This window comes from Oncorhynchus gorbuscha, linkage group LG08 (assembly GCF_021184085.1).
Source record: "Oncorhynchus gorbuscha isolate QuinsamMale2020 ecotype Even-year linkage group LG08, OgorEven_v1.0, whole genome shotgun sequence".
Classification (NCBI taxonomy): Eukaryota; Metazoa; Chordata; class Actinopteri; order Salmoniformes; family Salmonidae; genus Oncorhynchus; species Oncorhynchus gorbuscha.
The window spans coordinates 65,433,256-65,458,773 of record NC_060180.1 but is presented as its reverse complement, the minus strand read 5'-3'; the positions used below and the strand labels follow the sequence as shown (position 1 = coordinate 65,458,773).

At 41.5% G+C, this 25,518-nt stretch overlaps 1 protein-coding gene across 1 annotated transcript; it reads left to right on the top strand.

Moving 5' to 3' along the window:
• The first annotated feature begins 1,805 nt into the window (after positions 1–1,805).
• LOC124042021 (angiopoietin-related protein 4-like) lies at positions 1,806–9,303 on the top strand. Its single transcript, XM_046360288.1, has 7 exons — positions 1,806–2,444; positions 3,443–3,553; positions 3,657–3,747; positions 6,607–6,720; positions 6,868–6,963; positions 7,448–7,726; positions 7,898–9,303. The coding sequence occupies exons 1-7, from the start codon at positions 1,923–1,925 to the stop codon at positions 8,080–8,082; spliced, it is 1,398 nt and encodes a 465-aa protein (XP_046216244.1). The 5' UTR covers positions 1,806–1,922; the 3' UTR covers positions 8,083–9,303.
• Positions 9,304–25,518: the final 16,215 nt, after the last annotated feature.

The following is a 25,518-nucleotide window of genomic DNA, read 5'->3' as shown; positions in this document are numbered from 1 at the left end:
TAGAAATTGCACATGGGCTGGAATAATACATTATGGCCTTTCTCTTGCATTTCAAAGGTGATGGTACCAAAAAAATACAAAAAAGCTTTTGCTTCTTTCTTTGTATTATCTTTTACCAGATCTAATGTGCTATATTCTCCTACATTCTTTTCACATTTCCACAAACTTCAAAGTGTTTCCCTTCAAATGGTATCAAGAATATGCATATCCTTGCTTCAAGGCCTGAGCTACAGACAGTTAGATTTGGGTAAGTCATTTTAGGCAAAAATTGAATAAAAGCCCATCCTTATTCTTTCATTCTTAACTTCGTAACTGACTCATCAATATGTTTTTTGAAACATAGCTTTTCGTCAATCCAGATGCCAAAATATTTATAAGCGGGGACACGATCAATGCGGGCACCATCCAATGTACATACATGTAACCGATGTGAAATGTCTAGCTAGTTAGCGGTGGTGCGCGCTAATAGCGTTTCAATCGGTGACGTCACTCACTTTGAGACCTTGAAGTAGTGGTTCCCCTTGCCCTGCAAGGGCCGCGGCTTTTGTGGAGCGATGGGTAACGATGCTTCGTGGGTGACTGGTGTTGATGTGTGCAGAGGGTCCCTGGTTCGGGCCCGGGTAGGGGCGAGGGGACGGACTAAAGTTATACTGTTTCATTGATGCTGTTGACCCGGATCACTGGTTGCTGCGGAAAAGGAGGAGGTCAAAAGAGGGGTGAGTGTAACCGATGTGAAATAGCTAGCTAGTTAGCGGTGGTGCGCGCTAATAGCGTTTCAATCGGTGACGTCACTCGCTTTGAGACCTCGAAGCAGTGGTTCCCCTTGCTCTGCAAGGGCCGCGGCTTTTGTGGAGTGATGGGTAACGATGCTTCGTGGATGACTGTTATTGATGTGTGCAGAGGGTCCCTGGTTCGGGCGAGGGGACAGACTAAAGTTATACTGTTACATACACATAAATAATCCAATTTAAGCGTTTGGGAAAATAACATAAACTTAGCTTTACCTGTAATAACTACCTAACCTCTTTATAGAAAGTAATGGTAACTTGTCATTTTTATATTATGTTCAAGTCACACCATAACATTATCACACCATAACATTATCACAGCATTATATTGTTATTATCGTAACATTATCCCACTGTACCATTATCCTGCCATTATCGCAACGTTATCCCACCATAGCGTTGTCGTTATCGCAACATAATTGCAGCGTAACGTTATCATAGCATTGTCACGCCATAGCATTATCACACCATAACAATAACATTATCAACAGCAAAGTAACCGGTGTAAAGTATCAATCAGCATAGGCTTTCCTCTCATTTGAAGTGATATCAATCATTTCTTTGTTACGTCATCAAGTTTATTACACAAAGTGAGTTCATCTATCCTTTACCATACAGCGGTGTGATTGTCAATGTAAGTGCACTGACATGTCTGAACCCCTTTTCTGGGTACTGAATGATAGAGACAGTATAGTGATAGTAGAAACATTATGAGTAGTTAGATGTGTTTGCACATCAAGCTGTCTTTTATTGTACAGCTGTGCATGTCAATGTGCAATAATTTGACTGAAATCTCTTTGTTTACTGTATTTTACAGGTAGTGATGAAATTGGCTTCATTGTTACTTACATCCCTTGCTCCCCTCTCACGCCGTCGCTTGACATAAAGAGTTAACTGAGCGGGGGAGAAACCTGAGAGCAGCTCTCCCCCCTCTGCTCGGCCAGCCAATCAGATCAGCCAGCCAGCTGGAGTTGAAGGGCTCTGAAAGTATAAAACCAAACTGCTCTGCACAGAGAGGTAGGATCTTGAGCTCAAGCAACAAACTGGAAAGAGAAGGGTGGTTCTGCAAACCACCTGACAAAAAAAACTACCAAGAACCTGAGCCAACGAACAAACAAAGGAAAGCAGGCAACAATGAAGACAACACTAGCAACCCTGACTCATTGCCTGGTTATTCTGATGGCCACCGGCAACCCCTTCGAAAGGAGAGGAGGCTCGGCCACCAGCGGGAAGGAGAAGAAGATGCAGTATGCAGCGTGGGACGACGTGAATGTGATTGCCCATGGCCTGCTCCAGCTAGGCCAAGGCCTCAAGGAGCATGTGGACAAAACCAAGGGCCAGATGAGGGACATCACTGCCACGCTGAAGGTCTTCAACGGCACTGCAGCGGACCTGGGCAAGGAGAGCCAGAGGCTGCAAGCGGAGGGTGAGGTGTTGAAGGCCAAGGCCCGGGGGCTGGAGGACAGGGAGGTCCAGGTTCTCAACGAGACGGCCGAGCTGAGGGAGAAGACAGCGGAGATGCAGCAGGAGAGGAAGCGGGTGGATGAGAGGATGAACAAGCTGGAAGAGAAGATGGATGACATGCTGCAAGGAGAGGGGCTGCCCGACATGAACATGGGCAACACAGGCAACTACAGCGATGCACGCATCATTCAGGTAAGGAGGGAATCCATGACTATTTGGTCATTCATTGTGTTCGGAAAATAAGCTATGATACAATTGTGCATTTGGTGAAAAGGAAGAGAATCAAATGACTTGAGATAAAAATAGATTACTAACAAGACAGACTGTAAGCTAACTGCTGCATGTCTCCCCCTTTGAGTTTACTTCTCTGCAGTTGCCACTGTATCCATTCATTTCTGATCACTTCAATTCTGATTGCTTCAGTTGAAAGAAGGCATTACCATACAATGCTTTTTGCAGTGAGCAGCCTGGCATATTAATTTACATAACAAAACACCACAGCAAATAGATTAATTGATTAACATTAAGTAATGCGTATTACAGTAGGCTACTAGTATTATACTTTCTCCTACATTAGTCATGCATAATAGTTTGGCAAATGGCCTATTTGCTGATGTTCAGAGGAACAACTGGAGGGGGACAATAGATGCACTTTGATGGACAATAAATTGGTCTGGGATTATTTACTTTGACTCAAAGGGATTTATAGATATTCAGCCTGAAGCAATATCTGAAGGCATGCCAGTGGGTGTGTTTATTGTGCTGGAGTGCGTGGACTACGTGCTAAACGTTTGCCAGACAAAGGAACTGCACGCATTCGTTTCGGAATGTGTGAATTATATTTAAACCATGATATTTGGAACATAGCCCAGTAGAGGAAAATGTCACTCTTGATTTAAAGATCACGTGGAGCTGCTATAAGACCTGCCATTGACTTTTTTGTGGGATGGAAACCCCCGCGTTATGTGACCAGACTACCTGGTTGGAAATTACAAAAGCTGTTGAATGTGCTCGGATAGGCTATGTGAAATGCGCCCCCATTCAAAGTACAAGCACATAGTTATAGTCTAAAAACACAGATCACAATATCGGCTTTGTGGTGGGCTATTCCTATGTTATATGAAACCTAGGCTACTTAAAATTATGTCATAGGAGAAAGACTAACAGGGTACCTGTCTGTTTTCTTTCAGTGGATGCTGGAAGCTCAGAATAAACGTATTGATGACCTGGTCAACAGAATCCAACTCCAGCAAGATAAACTTGAAAAGCAGAACGTGCGCATCAGGACCCTGCAACACCAGGTATGAAACATTCGGTGAATATCACTGACCCATGTATAATTATTTAAACATTTCATGAGGCTATTATGAATTATTTAAAACGTCGTTTTCCTTGCTCACTCAGATTCAGCTGAAAAAAGAGAGACCAGCATTCAGGCGTAAACCAGAAGAGGCCGTTCAAAATGGCAGCATTGAGCAGCGCGACTCACCCATCGGTAAGTAAAGCCAAGCTTCATGTTAAATCCGTTGTTTAAATTGACGCCCAGACAAATATTGACCTCCCATGCCATCTGCTTTGGGGCAATACGAGGCTTAAAACATTAAGTTTAACTGGAGTTCCCTCTAAATGACGTGAAGGTTAGACAGTAATTAGCAGATAATTGCCTGCGCGTATCTATCTGCCCCAAGCCCGCGAAAAATGACGCACAGGTGATTGGCCATGCCAATTAATGCACCTACCAATGACTGAAAAAGTACATTACTTGTCTGAATGAACGTTTTCATTGGGTTCACAGTAAATATAATATATTCACAGTATAAAGAAAAAGATCACAGTAGGAAGTGTCAATGGAGTTAGCTTACACACTTAATACAGTAGTACAATAATTGTAAAAGTGATCATGATGTCCTCAACCTACACCCAAACCAGACAGCTGTTAACATCTGAACTGTACTACTGTGGCCAGCTCATAATGTGGGCTTTCATCAGTGCTATATGGAGCTTGATCATGGCCAAGTAGGGAAAAGTTCAGACACTAGTTCCAGGATTTCTGGCAATGGAACAATGATTAACTCATGGCAAGTTCCTGTTTAGTGTTCTAGCTGGGGTCTGGTCTCACTAAAAAGTCAGCATTGAGGGATATGAATGAATCAATAGGCCTATACAGGATATGTGTGTCATGATTTAACTCTGAATGTGACCTATGCGAACCATGTCACTTTATGGATGTTGGTCAGATATGTGATTGACCTACTCAGAGTTGATTGAAAAAGAAAGTAACATTATCATACATACCATATCAGTATATTGCCTTTTAAAACAAGTAAATTATCGCTCTCTCAGTCAAAAGCAATGTGACTTGTGGTTCTATCTAAATAGTGGGTTTTACACTATTTCCCACTGTCTGATAGCCACTGAGGAAAGTAGGTGAAAGGTGAACCCACAGGCCCAGAATTGTGAGATGCAGTCACCCAGCAGAACACAATGAGTCGTCTCACAGCAAATTCTGACGTCAGCAGGATTTCAGGAATTCTATGAAAGAAACAAGTCATCTGGCTGGACTCCAATTGGGGGATAGTTCAGCTGTCTCGGACAGTGTTAACTCAGGGTCACATCCCCATCACAGATGGATACCTCACACATCTGATGGAGCTTGGGGCGGAGGAGGGGGAGTTTTTGCAAATTTAGAACCTGAATGGGTTCTTCGGCTATCCCCATAGGAGAACCCTCTGAAGAACACTTTTTGGTTCTAGGGAGAACCCTTTTGGTTCCAGGTAGAACCCTTTTGAATTCCATGTAGAACCCTTCACACAGAGGGTTCTACATAGAACCCAAAAGAGTTCTACCTGGAACATTAAAGGTTTCTTTATAGGGACAGCCGAAGAACCGTTTTGGAACCCTTTTTGTTAAGAGTGTATGTTCCTCAGATTAGGTCATTTGGCCCAGAGCCAGAAAAGTCATGAAAGAAGGCAAGGAAAAGGAGGCGGTTTAGTTTAGTCTGGTGAACTTTGTACATACATCCTTTGTTGTTTTGAAGGCACTGACTGCATACCTCCTTGCTCCCTCCTTCCAGCCCTCCCATTTTTCCCTCTCACCATAAAACAGTGATACATCCCTCAAGAATGTGCAACCTTTCCCCCAGATCTATCAGAGTAGTCAAAAGTCCCTCTTCTCCCCTCCTCCATCCCTCCTTCCCCTCTCCCCATCCCCGTAGACCCCTGCTTCTCCGGCCGTAGATGAATGAGAAGTGTGCCAAAGTTGAGAGGAAACCCTGACCCCCAAGGCAAACCGCGACCACAACCACACGTTAACCAATAGTTAACCAATAGAGTTCATGCTTCGGCCTGAAAGGGTTATTCCAGAAGAGTGATGCATTGGGGTCCTGTGGTCTGCTCTTATGTTTGTTCAATAGCAACCAAGTCAAATCAATATCAATCAAACCAAAACCAATATCGATTGATTGGCTCCAATTCAATGAAAATATTTATTTAGACAATTGGTGCTGATAAAGAGCATCATAGCCGATGAACGTATGCAGTATCTATCAAATCGGCATAAAATAAACTTGAACTCTTTCCTGGAAAACATTAAGGGTGTGCACCATCTCATGCCTCATCAGGCACATGACAGCCACTGGGCCCCCCATACCTTTTGTTGATGCTGCCTGGCTGTCTCTATCTCATTCTACCTCAAGTGCACAGCAACCAATCGCTACTAAGCTCTCTTTTGTTCCGGGCAGGTCAGACTAGGAGGGCACAGCACATTAACTCTTGAGCTTTGTTAGGTTTACAATTACTAATAAACCCACTTCACGATAAGGCCTCTTTATGGGCTAACATTCAGCATTCACAGACCTGGAGAGCTACAATGAAGAAGCCAATGATAGGGATCCCAGATAGGGAAACCAGATGTATCCTGATTCCTGAACATCTAACCTAGTTATTAAGTGAAAGGTAAACATCCCTACAAAATAATATTTTAAAAACAGTAATATTTGACTTAAGTGACTACTTCTGCTTGGACCCACCAAACCCCCACTGCAATACACACAGGTGTGAATTCCCTCAGTAGAAAACAAGTGGAGTTGTCAGAGGCAGAGAGGACTTTTGCCCCATAGCTCACAAACAAGTTCTATGTTGGCTGCTGTTCAAGGCGCTCAAGATAAGAAACCAGAGTTTTTGTTTTCTAGTTGAATGAGTCATTTATAAATAGAATATTTGTGCCAGCGGAGGGGAAAGGCTAAGGCACTGTTAGAACACAGACCTTGACAATGTGTACTGATACTGTCTTGAGATACAAAGTGTGGGAGAACAATTGTTGAACCGTGTTGTGTTTTTGTCTTTGTTATTTTCAGAGATGGCCTCAGACTGCCATGAGCTGTTCCTGAGAGGCGAGCCGGCCAGCGGAGTGTACACCATTCAGCCATTAAACTCCCAATCCTTTCAAGTCTTCTGCGAAATGACAACTGGTAAGTGGAGTTAGCCAGGATTTTGGCTCACCGTATAAGGTTACCCTATAGCTTAGTTTATGAACATATTGTATCCGTACATGTATGACAGTTGGCAGTAGTAAAAAAAAGACTAATCCCACTGCTCTTTTTCTTTCCTCTCTACAGAAGGTGGCTGGACCGTGATCCAGAGGCGCCAGGATGGCTCAGTTGACTTTGACCAGCTATGGCAGGCCTACCAGAGCGGCTTTGGCAGTCTGAATGGTAAATATATCCTCTGTTGTCTTTTATCATCTCCCTCAATACTTTCCTCTGGAGCTAGCGAGGTCACACCGAGGGTCGGACAGTACCACCCACATCCACAGCATAGAACAGTACAGCACAGAGCTCTTGACCCGAAACCTCCCGGTTCAGTTTGATTAACAAGCAGTGATACTAACACTGATACAGGATTGTAGATATCAAGATCGAGGGATCAAATGGATTTTGATGTGGTAGGTTTAGCATAAACAACCCTCTAATCTCCAGCTTTAATGTCCCTGGTGGCTTTAGGTGCCAGAAGTGACCAAATCGCATGGTCTATTCCTGTTAAATTAGATTAAGTGATTACCAGCCCTGTTACAATCAGATCCTTTAAGTTAACGAAGACACTGAGATATCTGGACACATGTATGGAGACTTTGCACATGCTACCACAGCCACGGATCAGGTTTTAACTGCTTTGATCTCTCTCCCTCTCTCTCTCTAGGTGAGTTCTGGCTTGGTCTTGAGAAGATGAGCGCCGTGGTCAAAGACACAGACTACATCCTCAAGGTTAAGTTCTCCGACTGGAGGGACGATTCTGAGAGCATCCAGTACCCCATCCGTCTCGGCGGGGAGGAGAGCCACTACGCCCTCCACATCCAAGAGACCTCCAACGGCAACCTGGAGAGCGCCCTGGCTACCGAGGCCTCCGGCCTGCCCTTCTCCACCCGTGACCAAGACAATGACCAGAAGAGCGACACCAACTGTGCCAAACACCTCTCTGGTACGTCTCCTATTTTTCAAAGTTCAAAGTTACTATTTTGCAGAATTCTATCTAAGATTTATTTAGTCTACAATTTAAGATTTATTTAGTCTAAGGTTTATCTCTCTACGACTCAAATTGGGAATGTAGCAGCAATGCCAATCTAACCAGATGTTTGTTCTCTTTCTCCAGGTGGCTGGTGGTTCAGCAACTGTGGACGTTCCAACCTGAACGGCCGCTACTTCATGAGCCCTCCTCCCAAGCAGAGGCATCAGAGGAAGCAGGGGGTCTTCTGGAAGACCTGGCGTGGCCACTACTATCCCCTGAAGACCACCGTCATGATGATCGCCCCCGCTGTGATGGAGAACAAGTCATAGAGGAAAGACGCTCAGCATTCTGACACATTTTCTCCTCCTGAACTGAAACACTGTTAGAGGTGGTTAGCCGATGACTTGGGTTGCTAGCCAGTCAGTCCTGGCTTCACCCAGTGAGACTTCCAACAAAGACAAGGCCATTATAAAAAATGAAATAACTCATACTTGAATGGGCTCCATGTTTCCAATTCTCTGTTTTTCAAAAGTCTTAAAGTCTCTCAGCTAGATTCACAACCGAACAATGCATAAATGTATCTTTAAGATGTTAAAAAGTACATGAACATGTGAATCTAGCAGTGGAAAGTTAGCAAGAGTGTTTCACCACAGCTGTGGTATGAGCTCACTGTTAATCACTGTTTAAAGCAACCTTGGGCCTCTCAGACTGCATCAATGAATGGAGCAGAATGAGGCGAGTTCCAACATGTGTTTTGTGTTGCATGAAACCAAGCATTTTCCACGTTAAGACCTATCTGACAGTGGTTTCTGAATGCAAGAGCTCTCCCAGAGTTTTAACAGTGATTTCTAGCTAGAGCAAAGTTTTTGTCAGCATGAACACTGTAGTTGTACAAGTGGGGCAGCTCTAGAGAGTTTCTTAATCTGATTGTATGGACCAAATGTTGACTGAAACAATTAGTTGTTTTTCCACATGAAAGTAATGCCATTAGCTTTCCAAAGGCATTATATAAAGAAATAATTACTGTAATCTAGAATTACAGAATTACAGGATGTAATGAGACAGAACGTGTGTAAAGTATTTTTCAACAATGGTGGTTTCATTGTCTAAATTTAAAGTTATTCTATGGAGCAAACACCATTTCAGCTTCTGTACATGTAAACCTACTTCTCCTGCAGTTTTATTTTGAATCAAAGTAAGCTCACGATCCACTGTTGTATTCTCGTGGAGATTTTTTATCTTTCAGTCATATTGACTGTTCTTAAAATGACCAGAGTCATCTATTTCTGTCTAGTGTCTGATGAATGAATGTCGACTGTCTCTTCAGAACCTTGACTGTAACTTGTAAAATTCTCTAGTGTTCTTGTGGATGACTTGAGGTTTTTTGTGCCTTCTTTATTTATAAGTTGTAAAGAATCTTTATATATTTCTGCTATCACCTGTTTGTAATTTATATGGTCTAGTTCAAGTTTTCCAGTTGTGTAAAATTGCTGTTGTTTTTTTAAGAGAAAATAAACTGATCTTTGGCATGAACCAGCCAATGAAATTGATCTTTGGCATGAAACAGCCAATTCTCTGTCTGATCTCTGATCAAACACACTGATGCAGCTGGAAACACAATCCAGAAGTGAGCCAATGACCAGAATTGAGTGTCAAAAAAAGACCACATGAAGAAATCACGTGGTTGTCGGACACATTAAATATGTAAATATATATATATTTTTTTTTTTATGTGTGAAGTTTCACATGTAGTGTTACTCCCTCGTGAAAAAATACATTCCCATGTGACATTTTTTCCACATGTTTATCTATCACCACTTCCAGCTACAATTTAGTCTCCCATCCCGGGACCGACTTTGCAATATGTTACTTTTGAGTTTGTGTTTTGCTTTTAATATAATTATTTTTGTTTGCTATAAGAATTTAGTTCTTGACTGCAGAAGTTTTGCTTGATATTAATGCAACAAAAGCAGCTCACACACTAAAGGATTGCACCATATAATAACACTGTTACTCTATTCAAGGGGCAATAAGCAGTTGCTACGTCAATTTTTGGACTCATAAATTAATGATTTGTCCCCATTGATTCTTGAAGAATATAACTTATAAAACAAATGCCTCATGAGCTCGTATCCCATCAGAACCCAGAATATATAAGCTTGTTTTATTCCAACGTTAGTAAACAAAGTAAATGTAAACAAACACTATTATGCCTCAAAACATGGTTACAATTATAGTTGTGATATAATGGATGGTCAGTCGTTACATTCATAGCTCTGTCTATTAATCTGAGGTTACATTTCTCATTGATAGACAGGACTATGGATGCTAAGACTGACCATCCATTATATAGAAATTATACTTTTAATCATGTTTTTAGGCTATACAGTGGTTGTTTAAATGTACTTTGTTTACAAACATTGGAGTTAAACAAGCTTATATTTTGGCTTCTGATGGAATACGACAGTTGAACTAAGCACATGAGGCATTTATACGTTTTATTCTTCAAGAATTCATGGGTACATATCATTCATTTATGTCCAAAAATGGATGTCGCAACTAAAGATTGCCTCCTCATCCTCTGTCATACTTCGGATAACTTTTTACACATATTTAACACCTTAAATATGTGAGATCATTTAAAGGAAAACTCCCTAAAACTATCTTTTGGTATTTGCTTCATTCGTCCATTGTTGATATAGTCCCAAAATGTTTTGCAGGTCAGCAAATCAAGTTTAAGATATATAACTTTCAGAAAACAGAAGCACAGCCGGTATGATGCATTTTGCATCATATGACATAAAATGCATCATACTGGCTGTATTTCTGTATTTTGAAAGTGGGGGGGGGGGGGATTTTCCATTGGGGTGTCAGGACAGAGAAGAGATTTGACTGGGCAGAGCTGGAGCTCGGTTTGGGGTGTAGGGTTTGAGCATAGCCTGAAGGTAGGGAGAGGCAGTTCTCCTTGCTGATCCATAGGCAAGTACCATGGTCTTGTAGTGGATGTGAGCTTCAACTGGAAGCCAGTGGAGTGTGCGGCGGAGCGGGGTGATATGGGAAACTTCAGAAAGTTGAACACCAGGCAGGCTGCGGCGTTCTGGATAAGTTGCAGGGGTATGTATGATGGCACAAGAAGGGAGCCCAGCCAAGTCCAGACGGGAGATGACAAGTGGATTAGGACCTGCTCCGCTTCCTGTGTGGGGTAGTGTCACACTGGATGGATGTTGTAGAGGATGACCCTGCAGGAGCAAGTCACTGCTTTGATGTTTGCAGAGAACGTTTGCAGAGAAGGGTGTTGTCCAGGGTCACGCCAAGGTTATTTTCACTCTGTGAGGGGGACACCGTGGAGTTGTCAACCGTGATGGAGAGGTCTTGGTGCGGGAGGAAGAGCAGCTCCGTCTTGACGAGGTTGAGCTTGAGGTGGTGGGCCAACATCCAAGCTGAGATATCTGCCAGGTACGCAGAGATGTGTGTCACCAACTGGGTGTCAGAAGGGAGGAAGGAGAAAAGGAGCTGAGTGTCATCTGTAGAGCAGTGATAGGAGAGATCATGTAAGGATATGACGACGCAGAGTGACTTTGTGCATAGAGAGAAGGGGAGAGGGCCTAGAAGCGAGCCCAAGGGCCACAAGTAGGGAGAGCACGTGGTGCAGACACAGATCCTCTCCTCGTCACCTGGTAGGAGCGGTCTGCCAGGCAGGATCCAATCCAAGAGTGTGCAGAGCCTGAGACACCCAGCCCCTGAGAGGGTGCAGAGAAGGAGGATAGTTATTTAATTTACACTACATGGCCAAAAGTCAAACATCTCATTCCAAAATCATGGGCATTAATATGGATTTGGTCCTCCCTTTGCTGCAATAACAGCCTCCACTCTTCTGGGAAGGCTTTCCACTAGAAGTTGGAACATTGCTGTGGGGACTTACTTCCATTCAGCCACAATAGCACTAGTGAGGTCAGGCATTGATGTTGGGCGATTAGGATTGGCTCACAGTCGGCGTTCTAACTCATCCCAAAGGTGTTCGATGGGGTTGAGGTCAGGGCTCTGTGCAGGCCAGTCAAGTTCTTCCACACCAATCTCTACAAAACATTTATGTATGGACCTCGCTTTGTGCACAGGGGCATTGTCATGCTGAATCAGGTAAGGACCTTCCACAAACTGTTGCCACAAAGTTGGAAGCACAGAATCATCTAGAATGTAATTGTATGCTGTAGTGTTAAGATTTACCTTTACTGGAACTAAGGGGCCTAGCCCGAACCATGAAAAACAGCCCCAGACCATTATTCCTCCTCCACCAAACTTTACAGTTGGCACTATGCATTAGGGGCAGATAGTGTTATCTTGGCATCTGCCTAACCCAGATTTATCCGTCGGACTGCCAGATGATGAAGTGTGATTCATCATACCAGAGAACTCGTTTCCACTTCTCCAGAGTACAATGGTGGGGAGCTTTACACCACTCCAGCTGACGCTTGGCATTGTACATGTTGATTTTACACTTGTGTGCGGCTGCTCGGCCATTGAAACCCATTTCATGAAGCTCACAACGAACACTTCTTGTCAAAGACGGACAGAATTTGTATGCGCTTCAGCAATCGGCGGTCCCGTTCTGTGACCTTGTGTGGCCTACCACTTTGCAGCTAAGCCGTTGCTGCTCTTAGACACTTCACAGCAGCACTTATAGTTGACCGGGGCAGCTCTAGCAGGGCAGACATTTGATGAACTGGCTTATTGAGAAGGTGGGATCCTATGATGGTGCCACATTGAAAGTCACTGAGCTCTTCAGTTCGGGCCATTCTGCTGCCAATGCTTGTCTATTGAGATTGCATGGCTGTGTGCTTGATTTTATACACCTGTCAGTAACAGGTGTGGCAGAAATAGCCAAATCCACGAACTTGAAACAACACACTCAAGTGTTGTGGTCACCCTAATTCCACATTTGGAAACATTTCTACTGCAACATGTTTTAAAAGATTAACGTGAGGACAATAACATTATTTCAACCCAACATTTTAATCTACAATTCTACATGTGAAAGTGATATTTTCACACATGGTGTTTTGTTATAATGGAAATTACAAATTAGATTGTCACATGTGGAATTACATGTGAAATGCTAAATCTTAAATGTAAATGTAAATGTAAATGAAAAAAAGATGTAAAAACATCTAATTTGCAGTTTCACGTGAAAATCTCACTTTCACATGGGGAATTGCATATCCGATGTTCACATGTGAACATTTTTAACATGTGAAACCTCAAATGTTACATTTGAAACTGTAATTCACGTGAGGTGAACACGTATTATTCTTTAATAAATGTGAAAATATGGTTTCATGTGTGAAATTGAAGCTCCACATGTGTAAACAGCTATTTTACATGTGTTTTTTTAATGAGCCTGCTGTTCCTATAGTACTCTCTGAGCATTCCTTGTGCATGCAGTGGCCATGCATTGTCACTGACTGGCTGCTTTGCACGTGTGGGAGGTATGTCAAACAGGAGGGGAGGAGGAGGGGAGAGAAAACGTGAAGGCAGGAGTGGAGGGGGTAGTGGAATTTGAGGAGAGGCACATGTAATCAGTAGACCAGGCAGCTGAGGGGGAAGTCTGCTTGGGAACTGGGAGAAAGGTCATGTTTACTACTAAGCAAGGAGCTCTCTTTTGTTCCGGGCAGGTCAGACTAGGGCACAAGATTAACTCTTTATCTTTCTTAGGTTTACAACTACTGATAAACCCATTTCACAATAAGGCCCCTATATTTGCAAACATTCAGCATTCACAGACCTGGAGAGCTGGGTGATTCTGCAACTTTGGGCACTTTGGCCCGGGAAGCTTTCAGAAATGAAAATGTATTGAAACACCATTTTACCAGTATTATGATCGCCTTTGATTTGTCTAGAAATAATATCTGATAATGGATGCGATCGAATTTATATATTTTTCTCATTTTTCTCAGACAGCCATAGACAAATGTCATTAAACATCAATTGTTGTTGAAAATGAAATTATCATACAATTATTTTATAACACATTTCTTATACATTTGTACATTAACTTGCATTGACTATTATTTTATGTGCTTTTTAAGATTTTCCTCAAATGAATAATTCAACACAACGCCTGAATGTATAAACTTGCCTTTGTGACAGCTGAATTTTTTATTTATCATAAAAAAATAAGATATTTCCACCCAACCTTTTTGTGAGATTATGATAACAACCATATGATTTCCCTATGTAAAACAAATCAATCAATGTAAATTATACATAATATACTAATTTACCTAAAAATATGGGTGTGGTGGAAATGACAAGGTGTGGTGGAAATGACATCTATGTAAAATTAAAACAATATTTTATTGCAAACATTTTGAACAACAACCATTGAAGAACATGTAATTAATGTAAGAAAAAGTAAGATTCCAAATTTGGCCAGAGCTCAAGGAAGTAGGCCAGTGTTTTTGAGAGATGAGCCCAGATTGCAGAGGGGTCATCCGTATAGAAGAACTCAGTGAGCAAAGTGAAACGGTATCATTTGTGGTATGTCCAACACAGGTGTGGAGGGTCACCTGCATGTGAGAATCACTAAAGTGAACTGCCTGGATTTCACTGGTGTATTTACACAGGTAGTTTTCTCAGTGGCACAACTTTAGTTTTAGAAGTGGGGGGGAAATAAATATTATAATTTGTTTTATCCAGTCGGATAAACACTCTAAACAGCCTACCCGACCGCTCAGAGGTGTCTGCATTGTGCTAAAGCACACCGTTGCCTAATTTTGTATCACATTCAAATTATAAAACTGGAGGGGACTAAAATGCAATTTCAGAATGTGAGGGGGACATGTCCCCCCGTCCCCAGTGAAAGTTGCGTCCCTGAGTTCTATGCAAAGTCAATATGCACGATGATGTCCTCTTTCTGCAGATTGCCTTTTAATTCTCTCAGTTTGGAGTATTGGTGTGGAATGTTGTACATGTGTTTCCCCAAGTTCTCTTTCAATCCTTTGGAGAAGTCCTCCAGTAGAATCTGCAGTGTGACACACACCTTTTCTTATACTGTCAAATGTACAGTGAACTTCTCCATGTTTCCCTCTTTGTTTTTCCTTCTCTCTCTCTCTTCAGCTTAGTTTTTCCACTCAAACCACAATGTCTGCACACCAGTATCAAAGTCAGATGTTTATGCTCTTTGCCTTGGCAAAGGGAGAACTCTGTCTACATGCACTCTTTCTTCAGGTTCTCACAGCACAAAGACTCAATAAGGTTGTCATTGTTGCTGCAGCTGATCACTTTGTGATACTGTAGTTTGTCCACCAGGTACTGGAGGTTGGTGTGGGTTCACCAACCGCCTATTGCGGAGTTGCCATTTTGTTATTTCATGTCCAGTAAGAGGCCAGAGCCCATCAGTAAGCGGAGGGCTACTTGAGCTACTACTCAGGTCCCTTCATCTAGATCTTTGCAGAGGCATGTGTCCCTATCCTGGTGTCCCTATCCTGGACTGTTGTCTTGGCAAACCTAAAATATGTCCTAGTAGGACATTTTAATCTTGGAATATTCCCTCTTAAAATCCTGATAAAGGTTCTGAATATTCCCTCTTAAAATCCTGATAAAGGTTCTGAATATTCCCTCTTAAAATCCTGATAAAGGTTCTGAATATTCCCTCTTAAAATCCTGATAAAGGTTCTGAATATTCCCTCTTAAAATCCTGATAAAGGTTCTGAATATTCCCTCTTAAAATCCTGATAAAGGTTCTGAATATTCCCTCTTAACATCCTGATAAAGGTTCTGAATATTCCCTTTTAAAATCCTGATAAAGGTTCTGAATATTCCCTTTTAAAATCCTGATAAAGGTTCTGAATATTCCCTTTTAACATCCTGATAAAGGTTCTGAATATTCCCTTTTAACATCCTGATAAAGGTTCTGAATATTCCCTTTTAAAATCCTGATAAAGGTTCTGAATATTCCCTTTTAAAATCCTGATAAAGGTTCTGAATATTCCCTTTTAACATCCTGATAAAGGTTCTGAATATTCCCTTTTAACATCCTGATAAAGGTTCTGAATATTCCCTTTTAAAATCCTGATAAAGGTTCTGAATATTCCCTTTTAAAATCCTGATAAAGGTTCTGAATATTCCCTTTTAAAATCCTGATAAAGGTTCTGAATATTCCCTCTTAAAATCCTGATAAAGGTTCTGAATATTCCCTCTTAACATCCTGATAAAGGTTCTGAATATTCCCTCTTAACATCCTGATAAAGGTTCAGAATATTCCCTTTTAAAATCCTGATAAAGGTTCTGAATATTCCCTTTTAACATCCTGATAAAGGTTCTGAATATTCCCTTTTAACATCCTGATAAAGGTTCTGAATATTCCCTTTTAAAATCCTGATAAAGGTTCTGAATATTCCCTTTTAAAATCCTGATAAAGGTTCTGAATATTCCCTTTTAACATCCTGATAAAGGTTCTGAATATTCCCTTTTAACATCCTGATAAAGGTTCTGAATATTCCCTTTTAAAATCCTGATAAAGGTTCTGAATATTCCCTTTTAAAATCCTGATAAAGGTTCTGAATATTCCCTTTTAAAATCCTGATAAAGGTTCTGAATATTCCCTCTTAAAATCCTGATAAAGGTTCTGAATATTCCCTCTTAACATCCTGATAAAGGTTCTGAATATTCCCTCTTAACATCCTGATAAAGGTTCAGAATATTCCCTTTTAAAATCCTGATAAAGGTTCTGAATATTCCCTCTTAACATCCCGATAAAGGTTCTGAATATTCCATCTTAACATCCTGATAAAGGTTCTGAATATTCCCTTTTAAAATCCTGATAAAGGTTCTGAATATTCCCTCTTAACATCCTGATAAAGGTTCTGAATATTCCCTCTTAACATCCTGATAAAGGTTCTGAATGGTTCCATTCAACAAGCGCTTCTGCTTTTTTCTTCTTGTTCCTCATTAGTGTGTCCTTTTCCCCTGTTATTGCTCTACTGTTGACATCACGTTCATAGAATCTAGTGATTTTCTCTTCTGTGTCTGTGCTAATTATATTACACTGCTTTTTTCCTGGAGTATTGAAGACTAGATGGCCTGTTTTCATTTTCCCTCATTGCTTTTGCTGAAAATCCAAATGATCTGTTTGCAGCTTTGACCAGGCCATACTTTCTCAGGATGTTGCCTCTGAGCATTTTTGAAGCCACTTGTTTGTCCTTGGCACTGTGCATTTTTTTATACTTTTGTTTTAACTCTGCAATGATGGCATTTTGAAACAACAAACCCTTCTCAAGTTCTTTGGAGTTCCCTTCATTTTCTGTTTTGTCTTTGGGAAATCTTGTCTCTCCATTTTCTTCATCAGTTGATCATACCTTTTTTTGTATTTCTCAGTTTTCTGTTAAGCTTTATTTGACATTTGTCATGCAAAGATATGTATGTTTTTGAGCGACCTCTTCCAACCTTTTTCATTCCAGCAAGTATTAGACTTTTCATTCCTGTTGCAGACCATGAGGAAGGGGTATCAGGGCATGCATCAGGGGCAGGTAAGTTAGGGGCAGGTATGATGGCCTCATGTTCTGGCTGCAAGTCATCTGGTGACTGAGGTGGTGTCACTTATGACTGAGGTGGTGTCACTGAGATATCACTTCTCTCTTCTCTTTTTTCTTCCAGTATCTCTCCTTGTCTTTTTGCAGATGTTCCTGGTATCGTATAGGATCATTATTTATTTTGTTTCTATGTCTGTGATGTTTTATGTGGCATCTTCTAAAAACAAAGAAAAATACTACTTATGTTTTCCAATTGTGCACGCCTTGGAGCATTTTCTAGATTCAAGACATTTACATGATTAAATAAGCCTAAATTAAATTTTAAAAACGAAGTAAAAAGTTATAACATAGTGGATTTTTGTCATTTCCACCACGTTCTGTCATTTCCATCACAGTTAAGTTTGTGATGGAAATGACTGTGATGGAAATGACTGTGATGGAAATGACTGTGGTGGAAATGATGATTTTGCTGTTTTTGGTGAAAAATGACAGACTGCTTAGAATGCTTTGGCCAGTATTACAGCTAGCATACAGCTAGCATACAGCTAGCATACAGCTAGCATACAGCTAGCATACAGCTAGCATATGGTTTACACTAAATACATCAAATATATTTTAAAAATCAAAATTCTATCACAAATTAAAGAAATTGTAGCCTGTTTGGAAATTACTAACAATAAAATGTGCCCTCAGTGGTGGAAATGACACCACTACCAAAGGACAGGTATATTTTGTGTAAATAGCAATATAAAGGGCATACTCACAATAAATATTGATATGGATTGTATTTAATTGACTCTTTCTCTAGGAGATAACATTACATAATGTGTAATTATGTTTTCTCATGGAAAAACATAGTAGAAACTCATAAGTCTGAGTCAGGGACAAGGGCAAAACAGTGAAATCGAGGTATAAAATCTGAAAGGTAGTTAAAATACTTGATAGAGAGGTGTTGAACAAAAATATGGGGTGAATGTAGTGTGAACTTAACATATAAAAAATAAAATAATAATAAAATCCCCAAAATTGACCCTGAGGACATCGAAGTTCCCGTAGTTGCAGAATTAACCAGCTACAATGAAGAAGCCAATGATAGGGAACCCAGATAGGGAAACCAGATATATCCTGATTCCCGAACATCTGACCTAGTTATTAAGTGGAAGGTAAACATGTTATGCAATTATGTCCCTACAGAACAATATTATAAAAACAGTCATATTTACTACTTCTGCTTGGACCCACCAAACCCCCACTTCAATACACACAAGTGTGAATTCCCTCAGTAGAAAACAAGTGGAGTTGTCAGAGGCAGAGAGGACTTTTGCCCCATAGCTCACAAACAAGTTCTATGTTGGCTGCTGGCCGACATAACAGTTTGAAGTTCAAGGCTTTGGAGATATGAAACTGGAGGCTCTTGTTCTAGTTGAATGAGTCATTTATAAATAGGATATTTGTGCCAGCGAAGGGGAAAGGCCAAAGCCCTGTTAGAACACAGACCTTGATGACGTGTACTGATACTGACTATCTGAGGTACGGAGTCTGGACAAAAGAGTTTGTGAACCGTGTTGTGTTTTTGTCTTTATTTTGATCTCTCTCTCTCTAGGTGAGTTCTGGCTTGGTCTTGAGAAGATACGCGCTGTGGCCAAAGATGCAGACTACATCCTCAACGTCATGTTCTCCGACTGGAGGGGTGATTCTGAGACCATCCAGTACCCCATCCGTCTGAGCGGGGAGGAGAGCCACTACGCCCCCCACATCCAAGAGACCTCGAACAGCAGCCTGTAGGGCACCCTGGCTACCGAGGCCTCCGGCCTGCACTTCTCCATCCACAGCCAAGACAATGACCAGAACAATGACATCAGCTGTGCCAAACACCTCTCTGGTACGTCTCCTATTTTTCAAAGTTCAAAGTTACTATTTTGCTGAATTCTATCTAAGATGTATTTAGTCTAAGATTTAAGATTTATTTAGTCTAAGGTTTATCTCTCTATGACTCAAATTGGGAATGTAGCAGCAATGCCAATCTAACCAGATGCTTGTTCTCTTTCTCCAGGTGGCTGGTGGTTCAGCAACTGTGGACGTTCCAACCTGAACGGACGCTACTTCATGAGCCCTCCTCCCAAGCAGAGGCATCAGAGGAAGCAGGGGGCCTTCTGGAAGACCTGGCGTGGCCACTACTATCCCCTGAAGACCACCGTCATGATGGTCGCCCCCGCTGTGATGGAGAACAAGTCATAGAGGAAAGCATGCTCCATTCATAAAATGCAGAACTAAGAACAGATACAGCCCTTGGTTCACTCCAGACCTGACTGCCCTCGACCAGCACAAAAACATCCTGTGGCGGACTGCAATAGCATCGAATAGTCCCCATGATATGCAACTGTTCAGGGAAGTCAGGAACCAATACACGCAGTCAGTCAGGAAAGCTAAGGCCAGCTTCTTCAGGCAGAAGTTTGCATCCTGCAGCTCCAACTCCAAAATGTTCTGGGACACTGTGAAGACCATGGAGAACAAGAGCACCTCCTCCCAGCTGCCCACTGCACTGAGGCTAGGTAACACTGTCACCACCGATAAATCCATGATTATCGAAAACTTCAATAAGCATTTCTCAACGGCTGGCCATGCCTTCCGCCTGGCTACTCCAACCTCGGCCAACAGCTCCGCCCCCCCCGCAGCTCCTCGCCCAAGCCTCTCCAGGTTCTCCTTTACCCAAATCCAGATAGCAGATGTTCTGAAAGAGCTGCAAAACCTGGACCCGTATAAATCAGCTGGGCTTGACAATCTGGACCCTCTATTTCTGAAACTATCCGCCGCCATTGTCGCAACCCCTATTACCAGCCTGTTCAACCTCTCTTTCATATCGTCTGAGATCCCCAAGGATTGGAAAGCTGCCGCAGTCATCCCCCTCTTCAAAGGGGGAGACCCCAAACTGTTACAGACCTATATTCATCCTGCCCTGCCTATCTAAGGTCTTCGAAAGCCAAGTCAACAAACAGGTCACTGACCATCTCCAATCCCACCGTACCTTTTCCGCTGTGCAATCTGGTTTCCGAGCCGGTCACGGGTGCACCTCAGCCACACTCAAGGTACTAAACGATATCATAACCGCCATCGATAAAAGACAGCACTGTGCAGCCGTCTTCATCGACCTTGCCAAGGCTTTCGACTCTGTCAATCACCATATTCTTAACGGCAGACTCAGTAGCCTCGGTTTTTCGGATGACTGCCTTGCCTGGTGCATGCTTTTCAACCGATCGCTGCCTGCACCCGCATGCCCGACTAGCATCACCACCCTGGATGGTTCCGACCTTGAATATGTGGACATCTATAAGTACCTAGGTGTCTGGCTAGACTGCAAACTCTCCTTCCAGACTCACATCAAACATCTCCAATCGAAAATCAAATCAAGAGTCGGCTTTCTATTCCGCAACAAAGCCTCCTTCACTCACGCCGCCAAGCTTACCTTAGTAAAACTGACTATCCTACCGATCCTCGACTTCGGCGATGTCATCTACAAAATGGCTTCCAACACTCTACTCAGCAAACTGGATGCAGTCGATCACAGTGCCATCCGTTTTGTCACTAAAGCACCTTATACCACCCACCACTGCGACTTGTATGCTTTAGTCGGCTGGCCCTCGCTACATATTAATCGCCAGACCCACTGGCTCCAGGTCATCTACAAGTCCATGCTAGGTAAAGCTCCGCCTTATCTCAGTTCACTGGTCACGATGGCAACACCCATCCGTAGCACGCGCTCCAGCAGGTGTATCTCACTGATCATCCCTAAAGCCAACACCTCATTTGGCCGCCTTTCGTTCCAGTACTCTGCTGCCTGTGACTGGAACGAACTGCAAAAATCGCTGAAGCTGGAGACTTTTATCTCCCTCACCAACTTTAAACATCAGCTATCTGAGCAGCTAACCGATCGATGCAGCTGTACATAGTCTATTGGTAAATAGCCCACCCATTTTCACCTACCTCATCCCCATACTGTTTTTATTTATTTACTTTTCTGCTCTTTTGCACACCAATATCTCTACCTGTACATGACCATCTGATCATTTATCACTCCAGTGTTAATCTGCAAAATTGTAATTATTCGCCTACCTCCTCATGCCTTTTGCACACATTGTATATAGACTCCCCTTTTTTTCTACTGTGTTATTGACTTGTTAATTGTTTACTCCATGTGTAACTCTGTGTTGTCTGCTCACACTGCTATGCTTTATCTTTGCCAGGTCGCAGTTGCAAATGAGAACTTGTTCTCAACTAGCCTACCTGGTTAAATAAAGGTGTTCTCAACTAGCCTACCTGGTTAAATAAAGGTGTTCTCAACTAGCCTACCTGGTTAAATAAAGGTGAAATAAAAATAAATAAAATAAAAAGACGCTCAGCATTCTGACACATTTTCTCCTCTTGAACTAAAACACTGTTAGAGGTGGTTAGCCGATGACTTGGGTTGCTACCCAGTCAGTCCTGGCTTCACCCAGTGAGACTTCCAACAAAGACAAGGCCATTATAAAAAACTAAATAACTCATACTTTTCAAAAGTCTTAGAGTCTCTCAGCTAGAGACAAAACCAAACAATGTTTAAAAAGTTAAGAAGTACATGAACATGTGAATCTAGCAGTGGAAAGTTAGCAAGAGTGTTTCACCAAAGCTGTGGTATGAGTTCACTGTTAATCACTGTTTAAAGCAACGCTCAGCCTTGGGACTAATGAATGGAACAGAATGAGGTGAGTTCAAACATGTTTTGTGTCGCAAGAAACCAAGCATTTTCCACATGCTAAGACCCATCTGATGGAGGTTTCTGAATGGTAAGAGCTCTCCCAGAGGTTGAATACTGCCCTCGTTGGCTCGAACCAGCCAATAAAAATTGTTTAAAGAAAAATACTTTCACTGTCTGATCTCTTATGAAACACACTGATGCAGCGAGAGAAACAATTCAGAAGTAGGCCAAAGGCCAAAATGGAGTAACATTCAAATGAACATAGCAGCCAACTCTAAGAAAAAAAACGGTAAAATTAACATAGTATTCAACTGAAAAACAGTCAAATTAACATCCCAGTGGACACAAACTGGTTTAATGAACTTTTGTTTCAACTTAGTTCTCAACGTATTGTGACATGGAATCTACGTGGAAAATACATTGGATTTGAAAAAGTCATCAACTGTTGTTTTGAGGGTGAAATTACAACGACAGTATTATCTTTTCACGGTAACCAAATTTAAACCAAGCCAAACCTTGTATAAAATATGTTGAATTTGTACCTTTAAAACAGATCCTCAGAACTTTAATGTTGTATCCACTAATCCAAAATAAAAACTATAGGCTGGACAGCACCTCCTACTGGGTGATTGATCTATAGCTACCCTTTAGTCTCCCACCCAGGGTTTTAACCAAGCCCTGCCTAGCTATGATATTTCTCACTGACTATTACCAATGTGCTATTGTGAGAATGACTGTTAAAATCTCCACTTAAAAATGAAATAGATTCACTGTTGCCATCGAAGTCATTCCAAAGGGTAGGTTTAACCGAGTAAATGAAACGTGACTATACTATATCACTCATATATTTAGGATTTGCAAATTCATCAATGCTAAGTTGAGTTTGTTTGTGAAAGCAACCAAATATCAACATTTGAAGTATATGTATCTTCTGCTTGGATAGTTCCATTTTTGCCACTGACTAAGTCTGGCTTTAATTCCAGTTTGTCTATAAATTAATAATTGATATTTTGGATTCACATCTCCATCTCAACCAAAGATCTAAATGAAAGATTAGGACTAAATCAAATCAAACTTTATTTGAAGTGCTTTTAAAGTTTGATTTGATTTAGTCCTATTCTTTAACTTAGATTTCTGGTTGAGATGGAGATGTGAATCCCACATATCAATTATTCATTTATCAAATTTAGCAAATTTATCAAATTAATCATATCAAATTTTTATTTAATTTAATTTTCACTTTGTCATTATGGGATATTGTGTGTAGATTGATGAGGAAAAAATGTAATTGAATCCTTTTTAGAATAGGGCTGTAACGTAACAAAATGTAGAAAAAGTTCAGGGGTCTGAATACTTCCCAAATGCACCGTGTGTCTGTTTGAAGTGTATGCAAATAGATTATACAAGTGGTTAGGCCTTTTCAACACACAAATGTTTCATTAAAAGACTAGAAGAGAAGTGGTCAGAACCCACTGCCTGCTATCCGGAACATCTACAGCACCTGGTGTCGCAGGAAGTCCAAGAAGATCATCAAGGACCTCAGCTACCTGAGCCACGACTTGTTCACCCTGCTACCATGCAGAAGGCGAGGTCAGTGCAGGTACATCAAAGCTGGGACCAAGAGACTGAAAAACAGTTTCTATCTCAAGGCCAACAGACAGTTAAATAGTCACCACTAGCCGGCCTCCACCCACTACTTTAGTCACTGTCACTAGACGGTTACCACCCGTGTACTCTTCCATGAACCTTAGTGGCTGCTGCCCTATGTACGTAGTCATGGAACACTGGTCACTTTAAATTACGTTCACATACTGTTTTACCCACTTCACATGTATATACTGTATTCTAGTCAAGGCCTATCCAATTTAACTATTGCTGTACATATACTATTCTTCATATATACTACATATTCTATTCATATACTGTCCATATTGTCTATACATCCCATCACTCACACACATATATACACACACTGGGGCCAAGCTTCCTGCCATCCAGGACCTATATACTAGGCGGTGTCAGAGGAAGGCCCAACAAATTGTCAGAGTCCAGTCACCCAAGTCCTGGACTGTTCCCTTTGCTACCACACAGCAAGCGGTACCGGAGCGTCAAGTCTAGGTCCGAAAGGCTCCATAACAGCTTCTACCCCCAAGCCATAAGACTGCTGAACAATTCATCAAATTTCTATATTTCTTAATTCCCTTCTTTTACTTTTTAGATGTGTGTGTATTGTTGTGTATTGTTAGATATTACTGCACTGTTGGAGCTGGGAACACAAGCATTTCACTACACCCACAATAACATCTACTAAATGCGACCAATACAATTTGATTTGATCTAGACTATCATTCATGTTGTTGATGTTAGTTCTGTGTGTGCAGTTCAGGGCAAGGCCTTCTGCTTTGTTTCGAACCAGCTGCAGCTTTGCTAGGTCTTTCTAGAACACAGAACATATTTTTAATGTGTAGATGTGTGAGAATTATACTTAAAAAAAAAAAAAAAAAAATTGAATTCAGGCTGTAACATAATTTTGTTGATATAAGTCAAGGGGTATGAATACTTTCTGAATCCACTGTTTCTGTTTGATGTCGTATAGTATGGCTGAGTAAGGGTTCTTCCATGTAATTGCATTGACCGGAAATGTGCTGATTACAACTGAGTTCGAACATGATTATCAAATCAACGTGTGCTATTTGTCCCCATTTCAAAGATAGGCATATTACCAAGTTATATCTTTTTTCATGTTATCAGTACTGAAGCCAATCCATCATGGTGAAAAGTAATGACACGCCCTGGCTCTTGATTTGCATTCCCCATTTTTCCACCACAGCGACGAAACATAATATTTCACCAATTCACTTTACAGGAATACCTGAGGGATGCAAACTCTCCCTAGGCAGGCCAGGGTTGAGACTGAGCCATGTTTTAAAGCAGCAGTTACTTGGAGGCACCATGCACGTGGACCTCTCATATTCCCCAGAATCAGAAGTTAAGTCATCTTACAGCGAGCTGGGGTCCAGCTTCAATTACTCAATGAAATCTGGTCAGGCTTACTGCTAATGTGTTTCAGAACACCTTCAGAGACAGTGAGGTGCATTTTTCATAAAGGATGTCAAATGAAATGAGTTGTGGTTTTTATCAATAAAAAGGTAGTCAAAGGGTAAACGGTTACTTTGATTTGATATTTTTTTAAATGATACAATTCAACTTCACTAATAAAGGTTGAGTTCCCATTTCCAGCTGCATCACTAACATGTGCTCAAAATGGCAGACCCTACAGAGGCTCCTCGGTAACATCAATCACTTCCAAGCACCCTTGCTTCCAGCGAGCTCCTCTATGAAATGGCAGCATCACATCGTTGGTATCCATGGCAACCGTTCCCCCAAAGGGAAGGTGGATAGCATAGAGCAGAGTAATATATTAACATATGGCTCTGGCATAGAGACCCTATTCAATTCTATGGTGGATAGCATATCAACCCTCTGCACCTGCTGGAGGACTCAAT